Source organism: Hyla sarda, chromosome 4, assembly GCF_029499605.1.
Source record: "Hyla sarda isolate aHylSar1 chromosome 4, aHylSar1.hap1, whole genome shotgun sequence".
Taxonomy (NCBI): Eukaryota; Metazoa; Chordata; class Amphibia; order Anura; family Hylidae; genus Hyla; species Hyla sarda.
The window spans coordinates 181,879,294-181,892,408 of NC_079192.1; the positions used below are offsets into that span (position 1 = coordinate 181,879,294).

Consider the following 13,115-nt stretch of genomic DNA (forward strand, 5'->3'; position numbering starts at 1 on the left):
CTCTTACCCCCTGACATTTCAGAGTGCCTTGGGACATGATTATAGGGCAGAGATGGAACAGCATTCCTCACAGACCGATGCAGCTAAAGGGTTTGGGGGGAAATACGGTGTGCAGAAGGAGAGATGTGATAAGGTAAGCAAAAGTGTGGTGAAATAATAATACAGGGTACATTGTCTAACATGTTTTAAGGATTCCGTTACCGTAGGGACAAAAATTATCAGTCATCAACTTTTGAGTGAAATGCTGGCAATATTGGCATTTTATGGGACGGTCAGTGAATTATGCATTTACAAATTTTCTATGAAATATTTTGGTTTATTTACATACTACTGGCCTCTTTTTGGGGCTTAACTTGGTCCTAATTTATTTATTTATGGTTCCTATGTATTGTTTTTACCAATTATTTGTATACATAACTATTTAATAGAGCAATAAATCGCCCCTATGTTTTTTGTTTTTCTTTTTTTTCGGGTGGGGGGTGCAGATATCTAAGCATTGCGGGTTTATGCAGTTATAGAGATATGGATAAATAGTATTATTGTTTTCATTATTATTAAAATAAGTAGCTGTATTAGTGGTTTTTGTATTAGTAGTGCTAACAAAAGTAGCTTTCTCAATGTGACACATGAATTTTCTTTAGTCTGCAGTTGGCTATGACTATAAGGCTCAAACAGAAAAGCATTCATCGCAACAAGGTAAGTAAAACCTGTGCAACAACAGACTTCTGAAACTATGTAACTATAATGTGGCAAGTTGTATGTTGAGGTTATATTTCAAGGTGTTACCACCCTTGCTGTATTTGGCATCATGTGTTAAATGTTTTTACATTGAATGGGATTTGTTGTATTCACTTGGGTTTATCTGCACTGTAGGTAACTTAGGTTATATTTCTCCAGACACTACAACACATGTAAAGTGGTTAACACAATAGAGAACAGTGCACTGTTACAAATGGATCTGGATAGTTTCCAGGTTTGGGCTGAGAAGTGGCAGATGAGGTTCAACACTAATAAATGTGAAGTTATGCACATGGGGACAAAAAAAATCCAGGCTGGAAGTATGTATTAAATGGGAAAATATTGGGGACTACTGACATGGAAAAGGACTTTTAGTTAATGGTAGATTTATATGATGTAACCAGTATCAGGCAACTGCTGTCAATGCAAATAAAATCATGGTGTGAATCAAAAGGGGCATAGATGCCCAAAACAAGGAAACAATTCTACCGCTGTACAAATCACTAGTCAGACCACACATAGAATACTGTGTACAGTACTGGGCACCAGTGTATAAGAAAGATATAGTGGAGCTGGAGAGGGTTTAAAGACAAGCAACCAGTAAGTAATACATGGCATGGGATGACTACAGAACTTAGCAAGATAGCCAAAATTAGAGTTATTTTAACCCCTTAAGGACCAGGCCATTTAACACCTTAAGGACCAGAGCGTTTTTTGCAAATCTGACCACCGTCACTTTAAACATTAATAACTCTGGAATGCTTTTACTTATCATTCTGATTGGGATTGTTTTTTACTCATTGTTTTTTACATATTCTACTTTAACATAGTGGCAACATTTTATGGTAACTTGCATCCTTTCTTCATGAAAAATCTCCAAATTTAATGAAAAAAAAGAAAATTTTGCATTTTTCTAACTTTGAAGCACTCTGCTTGTAAGGAAAATGGATATTCCCCCCAAAAATTTTTTTGGTTCACATATACAATATGTCTACTTTATGTTTGCATCATAAAATTTACGTGTTTTTACTTTTGGAAGACACCAGAGGGCTTCAAAGTTCAGCAGCAATTTTGACATTTTTCACAAAATTTTCAAACTCACTATTTTTCAGTGACCAGTTCAGTTTTGAAGTTGATTTGAAGGGTCTTCATCTTAGAAATACCCCACAAATGACCCCATTATAAAAACTGCACCCCCCAAAGTATTCAAAATGACATTCAATAAGTGTTTTAACCCTTTAGATGTTTCACAGGAATAGCAGCAAAGTGAAAGAGAAAATTCAAAATCTTCATTTTTTACACTCGCATGTTCTTGTAGACCCAATTTTTGTATTTTTGCAAGGGGTAAAAAGGAGAACATTTTTACGTGTATTTAAAACTCAATTTCTCTCGAGTAAGGACATACCTCATATGTCTATGTTAATTGTTCGGCGGGCGCAATAGAGGGCTCAGAAGGTAAGGAGCGACAAATGGTTTTTGGGGGTCATGTCACCTTTAGGAAGCCCCTATGGTGCCAGGACAGCAAAAAAAAACAAACACATGGCATACCATTTTGGAAACTAGACCCCTCGGGGAACATAACAAGGGGTAAAGTGAACCTTAATACCCCACAGGTGATTCACGACTTTTGCATATGTAAAAAAAAAATTTTTTTTACCTAAAATGCTTGGTTTCCCCAAAATTTTACATTTTTAAAAAGGGTAATAGCAGAAAATACCCCCCAAAATTTGAAGCCCAATTTCTCCCAATTCAGAAAACACCCCATATGGGTGAAAATTGCTCTGCTGGCGCACTACAGGTCTTGGAAGAGAAGGAGTCACATTTGGCTTTTTGAAAGCAAATTTTGCTCTGGGGGCATGCCGCATTTAGGAAGCCCCTATGGTGCCAGAACAGCAAAAAAAAAAAAAACACATGGCATACCATTTTGGAAACTAGACCCCCTCAGGGAACGTAACAAGGGGTAATGTGAACCTTAATACCCTTTTTCTCCCGAGTACGGTGATACCCCATATGTGACCCTAAACTGTTGCCTTGAAATACGACAGGGCTCCAAAGCGAAAGAGCGCCATGCACATTTGAGGCCTAAATTGGGGATTTGCATAGGGGTGGACATAGGGGTATTCTATGCCAGTGATTCCCAAACAGGGTGCCTCCAGCTGTTTTAAACCTCCCAGCATGCCTGAACAGTCAGTGGCTATCTGGCAATACTGGGAGTAGTTGTTTTGCAACAGCTGGAGGCTCCGTTTTGGAAACAGAGGCGTACCAGACGTTTTTCATTTTTATTGGGGAGGGGGACTGTGTAGGGGTATGTGGATATGAAGTGTTTTTTACTTTTTATTTTATTTTGTGTTAGTGTAGTGTAGTGTAGTGTAGTGTTTTTAGGGTACAGTCACAAAAGGGGCGGGGGTTCACAGTAGTTTCTCGCTGGCAGTTTGAGCTGCGGCAGAAAATTTGCCGCAGCTCAAACTTGCAGCCGGATACTTACTGTAAACCTCCGCCCATGTGAGTGGACCCTGTACATTCACATGGGGGGGGGGGGAGGGTGGGGGAGAAACATCCAGCTGTTGCAAAACTACAACTCCCAGCATGTACGGTCTATAAGTGCATGCTGGGAGTTGAAGTTTTGCAACAGCTGGAGGCACACTGGTTGTGAAACACCGAGTTTGGTAACAAAATCAGTGTTTTGCAACCAGTGTGCCTTCAGCTGTTGCAAAAGCTACAACCCCCAGCATGTATGGACAGCAGAAGGGCATGCTGGGAATTGTAGTTATGCAACAGCTGGAGGCATACTACTTTGGCTGGGGATTGTAGTTATGCAACAGCTGGAAACACACTGGTTTGCTACTTAACTCAGTGTTTCACAACCAGTGTGCCTTCAGCTGTTGCAAAACTACAACTCTCAGCAGTCACCGACAGCCAACGGGCATGCTGGCAGTTGCAGTTATGCAACCAGCAGATGCACCACTACAACTCCCAGCATTCACTAACTGATTGTGCAAGCTGGGAGTTGTAGTTATACAACAGCTGAAGGTACACTTTTCCATAGAAAAAATGTGCCTCCAGCTGTTGCAAAACTATAAGTCCCAGCATGCCCATAAGGGAATGCTGGGAGTTGTGGTGGTCTGCCTCCTGCTGTTGCATAACTACAGCTCCCAGCATGCCCTTTTTGCATGCTGGGAGCTGTTGCTAAGCAACAGCAGGAGGCTGTTAATTACCTCCAACTGCTGCTCCGCTGCAGGTCAGTCCCTCGCCGCCGCCGCTCCTGGGGCCCCGATCCCAACATTGACGCCGGGGATCGGGGTCCCCAGCTCCCGGGATCTTCTTCCCGCACCTGCTCACGTCCTCCGGAAGAGGGGCGGAGCGGGTTGCGGGAGTGACACCCGCAGCAGGTGCCCTGATTGGTCGGCCGGTAAACCGGCCGACCAATCAGGGCGATCGTGAGGTGGCACCAGTGCCACCTCACCCCTGCTGGCTATGGCTGTTCGGGGCCTTCAGAGACGGCACTGATCAGCATGTAATTCCGGGTCACCAGGTCACTGGAGACCCGATTGACCCGGAATCCGCCACAGATCGCTGGGCTGAATTGTTCAGTGATCTGCGGCCATCGCCGACATGGGGGGTCATCATGACCCCCCTGGGCGATGTGCCGCGATGCCTGCTGAACGATTTCAGCAGGCATCGGGCACCGGCTCCCCTCCGGCTAGCGGCGGGGGGCCGGGAATAGACAGGACGTACTCCTACTTCCTCGGTCCTTAAGGACTCGGAAACGGGGGCGTAGGAGTACGTCCATTGTCCATTGTCCTTAAGGGGTTAATTTAGAAAAAAGCAACCTAATAACTATGTATACATATATCAGGGGGTAGTAGAGAGAGATCTCTGTCATGACCTATTTATACCCAGGACTGTATCTATAACAAGAAGGCATCCTCTACATGTAAAGGAAAGAAGGTTTCTACACCTGCACAGATGGGGGTTCTTTACTGTAAGAGCAGTGAGACTAGGAAAATCTCTGCCAGAGGAAGTGGTCATGGGGAATTCAATGAAAGAGTTCAAAAGCTGACTTGATGCATTACTGGATAATGATAATATTACAGGTTTTGGATATTAGATTAATAGGGAGAGAACAGTGATCTATGGATTTATTCTGATGCCATATTTGGTGTCAGGAAGGATTTTTTTCATTGGTATGGGGCAATTGCCATCAGCCAGGGTTTTTTGCCTTCCTCTGGATCAACATAGTAGGGACACAGTAGGGATATATTTTTCAACCTTAGTAACTATGTTACACCAATTTTAGGACAACAATAAGTCCAGGACTGTTTAGTTAAAAGAATAAACATTTGTACTTAATTTTTCTTTACACAGATCATTCCAAAGGTTTTGGAGGACGTTTTGGAGTCCAGACCGACCGCGTGGACAAGGTGATACAATGATACAGTGAAAAAGTATTTACAGCGAGGATGGACAAGGTCTATAATTACTTAATGATAAAGGGAGGGCAGCTGTTATTAGTGACCTAAAAGTAACAGGGAGAGAACAAGCAAGAGATAAGTAAAGTAAATGTCATGTAACGGTTACACAGTTCATTTGTGTCTTCTTCTAGAGGTATATATGGGAGGATGTCCTAACATACGCCACAGTATAGGTATGCAGTAAAATGTTACACTCATAGGCTGCTCCCATGTAAAAAAATAGTATACACTTTTATTTTTATTTTTTTACATGATGCCTATTAGAGATGAGCAAATAGAATTGGAGGAAGTCGAATTGTTTCCTAATTACATGAAAAATTTGATTCGGAGCGAATCCGAACTTCGACTCAATTCAAAATAACACATTTCTTAATTAGTGACACCCCTGGGATCGTCCTGTATAATGTATAGATGCGAACGGCTTTCTCCTGTGCTAGCATCTCTGCAATAGATAGGACGATTGCAGTGGGTGTCAGGAGTGACACCTGCTGTTACCTGTCCTTAACTGCAGGTACTACTACTCCCAACATGGAGCACACTCTGCTCCATGCTGGGAGCTGTAGTACCTGCATTAATAGACAGATCGCAGCAAGTGTCATTTCTGACACCCGATGCGATCGTCCTGTATAATGTATAGATGCAGGTGGCCGTCCGCTCTTCTCCTGCCCCACTGTAGTATGAGTATAAGCTGTATATATACCAATTACTCATATTTTCCACAGAGAGCTGTGAGTGGCTGGAACCATCTGGCCAATCACAGCTCTCCTTGGGAAATATGAATAAGTGATGTGAATTCTAGTCACATAACTGGCATGCCGGAGTATAGTGCAGAGATGCCAATGCAGGAGAAATCTGCTCCATCTCTGCAATAGATAGGTAAATCGCATCAGGTGTCAGGAGTGACACCCAGGGCGATCTGTCTTTTAGTACAGGTACTACAGCTCCCATCATGGAACAGTCTGTTTCATGCTGGGAGTAGTAGTACTACAAAAAAAAAATGTAAAAAAAAAGTGAAACACACATACACATATTCACTTTATTACACACAATATTAAAATACATTACTAATAAAAAAATGTATTATTTTTGCATTTCAATGGCCCCTTTCTACATTTTTATTTTTGTCGGCTACATTTTTTGATCCCTGTTTAAAAATGAACATTAAATAATTAATAAAAATGTAAGAATTTAAAAATATATGTATTTTCATACCTATATCTACATATGTAATATATTTTGCCTATATTTATTTATATATGTATTACTGATACTATGTTCTTACCATGCTGCCCCGTATTATTTATTTATATATGTATTACTAATACTATGTTCTTACCATGCTGCCCCGTATTATTACTAAGCCACTATACAAACATTCTATATTTTTTTCTGATCCAAATAAAAAAATGCCATGATATTGTAACACTTTTGTGTTTATATGTTGTACTGTATTTTTCAGTCTGCCGTAGGATTTGAACATAAGGAGCAGTTGCAGAAGCATTCATCTCAGCAAGGTTAGTGATAAAAAGGTGTGTTCACAAGCAACAGATCTCAAAGTTTCTGTGACTCTTATGGGATTGAAATGTGGATTACTGGCAGTGAGAAATATAGTATGTCAACACAACCCCAATGGTATAACAAAAGGTATTGCAAAGAGCAGGCAGCAGGACAGGCACAGTGATATTATTTTCCTATAATTAGTGATATCACACTGCATAAGTTTATATCTACCTAAAGGGGTACTCCGGTGGAAAACTTTTTTGTTTTAAAATAAACTAATGCCAGAAACTTAAACCTTAATCCTTCCAGTACTGATAATCCTTCCAGTTGCTGTATGTTACAGAGGAAACGCTTTTCTTTTTCGATTTCTTTTCTGTCATGACTACAATGCTCTCTGCTGACACCTCTGTCCATTTTAGGAACCATCCAGAGCAGCATAGGTTTGCTATGGGGATTTTCTCCTACTCCGGACAGTTCCTGACATGGACAGAGGTGTCAGCAGAGAGCACTGTGGTCAGACAGAAAAGAAACTCAAAAATATAATAATTTCCTCTGTAGTATAAAGCAGCTGATAAGTACTTGAAGGATTAAGATTTTTTAATAGAAGTCATTTACAAATCTACTTGTGAGTAGAATAGAAGACAATTGCACTCACCAATCTTCGTTTATGTGCTTTATTTCTTCAGAACGAGGGGTACAGTTTGCGGGTGCAGGAGTGAGCGACACGTGTTTCACGCTATTCAGCGCATCGTCTGAGAGCCAGACGTTGCGCTGAATAGTGTGAAACACGTGTCGCTCACACCTGCACCAGCAAACTCTACCCCTCGTTCTGAAGAAATAAAGCACATAAACGAAGATTGGTGAGTGCAATTGTCTTCTATTCTACTCACAAGTTGATTTACCAATTGCATTGGGCTATCACGATTAGCACCACCATATTTTGTGCCATTTACTCCCACACCTGCATAATGGACTTCCTATGCTGCTGAATATATATAGGGAATGAGAAGTGAAAAAAATTGTTTTCAACCCGAGTACCCCTTTAAAGACTAGGATCAATTCCACCCTTGTTTTCTTCCTTAGGCAACTTAAACACAGCAGCATTTTGATCACAAAGAGAATCTATAATGAAAAGTTTTGGACCTCTTCTGTGGTTTTACATAATATAGGACTTATCATTGATATTGTTATATTTGCACCATATATATATATATATATATATATATATATATATATATATATATATAGTGCAAATACAACAATATTAGTCCAAATAGTCAAGAAGAACAATATTAGTGATATGGCCTACTTAATACTTGCTATATATGATACCTTTTATACTGTATGCTGCAAGCATCTAGTGTTAGAATCATTAGATGAAATGGTCCATGGGATTACATGGCATAACTGGCAGACAAGGCATCACATATGTTACTGCAGGAGTTTGTAAGGAATTAGTGAAGACATCATAAGATGCATGTTTCCTATGAAAAACATTTACAATGAAATATTTTAGATCTTTTTAAAATGTTTCCTTTGGTTCCCTTTGTTTATTGGTGTTTTGTGTAATTCTATAGTGTTGGCCCATTCTTAGGATAGGAGTCTGACCTCCACAATTCTTACATTGATGGCCTGTCCTAAGAAAGAGTTATCAATATCAAAGTCTCAGAAAAACCCTTTGAAGAGATCTGTCACCAGTATCACCCACACTAACCTGTTCCGGCTTGAGGTGACGGTGACACTGATGACAATAATAATTACCAATCCTCGCTCTGTGCCTCCATTTCAGTGCAATCCCCATTCTTTGTTATATGCAAATGTCCTGCTTAGTACATGGGGGGGCTACCCAAGCACCCCCTGCATAGTGACTTCCAGCGGGCAATCCTCAGAGTAACGTCTCCTCCCCTGTGCTGAGCCTTTGCAGAGTGGTGATCTGGAAATTGCAGCAGAACGGAGGCATGGAGCAGGGACCGGTAAGTATCATTGTCATCAGTGTCACCTGCACTACAAGGGTGAACAGGTTAGTGTGGGTGATACTGATGATATATTCCCTTTAATATTATCATTAGTTTAAAGATCGAAAAACCAATGTACAATTATAAGTAAATAATAATAATACACAGCAAATACAAAGGCCAAAGAAAGGATCAGTGAAATACTCCTACCATTCTAAGTGATTTCAATAAGTAACTGATATTTTCAAACGGTTAAATGAATTTAGGCAACTGATCTCATATGCCCAACACACAGGATTGGATGCCCCACATCGAAATCATTTGTATTCAGCCTGGCGCAAATCTATTCTTGGTCTAAAAACTGGCATCAAAGTGGGCATACTGGCATTTTCCCTATCTGATTATGTAACAAGTGTTGCCGAAGGGTTAAATGACTTTGGGCCACTGATCTCACACCACCAACACGCAGCGAGGGATGCCCTGCATAAAAATGAATTAAGGCAAGCCTGGCCCAAACCTGTTCTGGGTATAAAAACTGGCATCAAAGCAGGCAATGTGCGCCGAGTTTAATGTGGGGCATCCCTCTTTGTATGTTGGCATGGTGAGATCTGTGGCTCAAGGTTTTTCTACAAAAACAAAAATAATAATAAATTTTTTCCTGATTATGATTTATTAAAACAGGTTTACTTCATATGAATAAAAGTAGAAACGTTTTTTTTTAATGGTCATTTATAGAAAATGCTCAAATAAGAAACCGACTTCAGCCTGGTTAATTGTTTGCTATGGGAATTCCAGAACGCCACCTATTTCCCACCCACCTGTTAATAGTCATGGATTTGTACTTAGCATTGCCATAAATGGGTGTTTCATTTTTCTTTATACAGATCATTCCAAAGGTTTTGGAGGACGTTTTGGGGTTCAGACCGACCGTGTGGACAAGGTGATACAATGATACAGTGAAAAAGTATTTACAGCGGGGATGTCCAAGGCCTATGATTACTTAATGATAAAGGGAGGACAGCTGTTATTAGTGACTAAAGTAAATAGGGGAGTTATAAAGGGAACCAGCTAAAGATAAATAAATGTCGTGTAACAGTTACACAGTTCATGTAGGTCTTCCGGAGGAGATTCCAATATACGCCACAGTTTAGGTATACAGCGGCATGTGTAGCTCATAGGCTCCTTTTTTTTTTTTGCAGGATGACTATGCATAGATAAGCGTAGTCAATTACATTTTATTATCGCGTTGAAAAATAATACCAGAATATTATAGTTTGTTGGGTAAGTGGAGATCTATGGATAAGTTTTGGCAGAGGCCCCAGGATTTTTATTAGCAATGTGAACATAGCTTAGTTTTATACATTTTTATACACTGATGGTATTCATTTTGCTACTGACAGAGGATGACAAATCTGAGAAGCTATGTTATATGTAATATGGCTAATAATATCTAATAATGGTAAAACTCAGGTTCCATAATGTTTACTCAGGTTCCATTTCTATACACTTTGCATCATTTTCATACTAAAAGTCCTGAAATGCTGATGAATCCGAATTCGTTACGACTTTCAGGAAAAATTCAATTAGTAACAAATGCGAATATCGCCGCAATTCGATCGCGTGAATCGCTTCATTAAACTCCGTTTAGTGTGGTCCAGGCTCCAGGGCATCTAAAATGGCAGATTCACATGTGAGGACAAGGGGCAAGGAATCCTGGGAAGGCGGGAACAATGGTCGGCAGGACGACCCTTAACCACATACCACATGCAGCATGCAGCCGGCAACCCCTGTGATGTCACAGCCCTATATAATCAGCAGCCATCTTGCAGTCAGTCACATCAGCGGTCTATTACAGAACGAGGGAGACAGAAAGCAGTGTGTGTTGCACTGAAAAGCATTTTTACAGCAGCGATTCACCTCCCAGTCACATCAGCGTTCTATTTCAGAGAGAGAGAGGGACAGAGAGCAGTGTGTTGCACAGAAAAGCTTTTTTACAGCAGCAATTCACCTCAAGCCCAAATCCAGCCTAGAAGCACTGATAGGGAAGGGAGTGAGATTGAGCGAAAGAGAGTGCAATTTTGGGTGTAGTACAGAGCGACTGTGTGCTGCAGCACTGGTGTGTACAACAACTGAAAAGCTAATAGTAGCCAGCCAGTTAGGGTGAGCAGAGCACTAAAAGCATATTGTCCTCTATTAAGTGTAAACTGTTCGTACATCTAAGTGGTGTACCATTTTGTTCCTGTTAAAGTCTTAAGGGCCTGGTTACTGTGAAAGACCAGCCAAAAGTACACACCTGCTGGTGTTGCAGACAAATACTGTATTAAGCATACTGGAGCGCATTGTCCTCCCCTCATAAGTGCACACCACATCTAAGTGATGTACCATTTTGTTCCTGTAAAAGTCAATCGCACTTGGGAGCTGGGTGCAGAAGGGGCTTCATCATCATCAGGAGAAGAGGGTTACAGGTAGCCCGTGAGGCAGCAGCTAAGCCAGCAAGTTGGTAGTATGGTTTGCAGTCAGCATGGTGGCAGAAGTGGAAAGTCTGGACCCAAACGTGCCTGGGGTAGACCACCTGCTTCGCGGCAGCCTACCTTCCTGGGAGGTAGTGGAACAGGGGTTCCTTGAGCCGGCGGCAGTAGCAGTCAATCAGCTCGGACTGATCATGAAAAAATCAGCTACTCGGCGGTGTGGCAGTTTTTCATCAAGTATCCAGAGGATGTTAACCTGGCCACATGCGAGATGTGTCGGCAGAAGGTGAAGCGTGGCCAGGGTCCCAATGTTGGCACCACGGCCCTGCGTCAACATTTGCAGCATCACCATAAAGGGGCCTGGGAGAAGCATGGCTCCGATGTGGTGGTCCAGCCTGCTGCATCACCCAGTGGCAAGCTGCTCCCCGTTTCAGCCAGCCAAGGCTCCACCACCTCAGCCGAAGGGAGCTGTGTGCCATACCCATCTTCTGTCACTCCAGCTGCCCCTGCTCCTCCTACTTTGAAGCCAGCATCCGCCAGCAACAACAACAACATTATGTGCCCACCCATCCAATGGCACAGAAGCTGAATGTGCTCCTGTCCAAGTTGCTGGTGCTGCAGCCCCTCCCTTTTCAAGTGGTGGACTCTGCACCTTTCAGAGAACTGATGGCTTGTCGGTGTGTACCAAAGTGCACGGCAATGCAGATGTGTGGAGCTGTAACTACTGTCAGGGACAATACATGTCCTTTACGGCCCACTGGGTAAATGTGGTTCCTGCACAGCCACAACAGCAACTTGGACAGGTCACGCCGCTTCAGCATCCACGCTCTAAGGCCATTGGTCCTGTGACAGTGTGCGACTCCACCTCCTCATCCTCCACTGTCTCCTCAGTCTCCACTGCATGGACAAGTCTCAGTGCCCCTCCAGCATACCATGTGTGCAGGGCACAGCAGTGTCACGTTGTTCTTCACATGGTTTGCCTTGGCAAATGGAGTCACACAGGGGAGGAACTGCTAAAAGTAATTCATCAAGAAATTGAATCAAGGCTTACTTCAGAAAAACTGGAAATGGGAACCAAGGTGACTGGCAACGGGAAGAACATCTTGTCTGCGCTGCGACAAGGAAGCCTGAGACATGCCCCCTGCATGGCACACGTGTTCAATCTGGTTGTCAAGCAGTTCCTGAAGTGTTCCCCCCATCTGCAAGATATCCTAACAATGGGAAGGAAACTTTGCATGCACTTCAGCCACTCGCAGACAGCAAAGCACACCCTCCTTGAGCTGCAGCGTCAGAACGGTATCACAACATAGTCTGATTTGCAACATTTCCCCACATTGGAAGTGCACCCTTCATATGTTGGACCGACTATATGAACAGAGAAAAGCAATCACCGATTTCTTGATGATCCAAGCGGATAGGGGGTCTCCCCTGTGTAACTTCAATGTGAACCAGTGGCAGCTCATATGTGACACCTGCCGTTTGCTCAGGCCCTTTGAGGAATTATTAGTCATTCGCCAGGATTACGGGATGAACAACGTCATTCCACTGCTTCATCTACAACAACATGTGTTGGAAACGATGGCTGGTCAGGGCACTGGAGACGTGGCACCTATATCTCATGGCCACATGAGCCCTTTGGGGGCTGAACTGGAGGAGGAGGAGGATGAGGGGCACAGTGGAGCACAGTTTAGGTTTCGCGAGATGGGCGTTTTTTTCTAGTCATCTGACAGGAGAGGAGGAGCAGGAGCAGCAAGAGGGTTATGAGGAAGGTGAGAGAGAGGACCCAGACACATTGTGGCAGTATGCAGTGGAGATGGAGGCAGGGAGTCCCTCCGAGTCACTTGCACAAATGGCATGATGCATGCTCACTTGCTTGTGTAGTGACCGCCGTATTTTCACTATTTGGCAGCGGGATGACTTCTGGTTCTCCACCTTATTGGACCCTCGCTACCCGCACAAAATGGGGGCCTTTTTATACCCAC

At 42.6% G+C, this 13,115-nt stretch overlaps 1 protein-coding gene across 2 annotated transcripts in view; it reads left to right on the forward strand.

The window, feature by feature from the left end:
• Positions 1–13,115, forward strand: part of LOC130368787 (src substrate cortactin-like) — a 47,435-nt gene that overhangs the window by 21,440 nt on the left and 12,880 nt on the right. For both annotated transcript variants that reach the window (XM_056573005.1, XM_056573006.1), the window contains exons 5-9: positions 23–133; positions 642–696; positions 5,104–5,159; positions 6,670–6,724; positions 9,550–9,605. In XM_056573005.1, the coding sequence (XP_056428980.1) occupies positions 23–133; positions 642–696; positions 5,104–5,159; positions 6,670–6,724; positions 9,550–9,605 (333 nt within the window). The remainder of the gene's footprint in view (positions 1–22; positions 134–641; positions 697–5,103; positions 5,160–6,669; positions 6,725–9,549; positions 9,606–13,115) is intronic.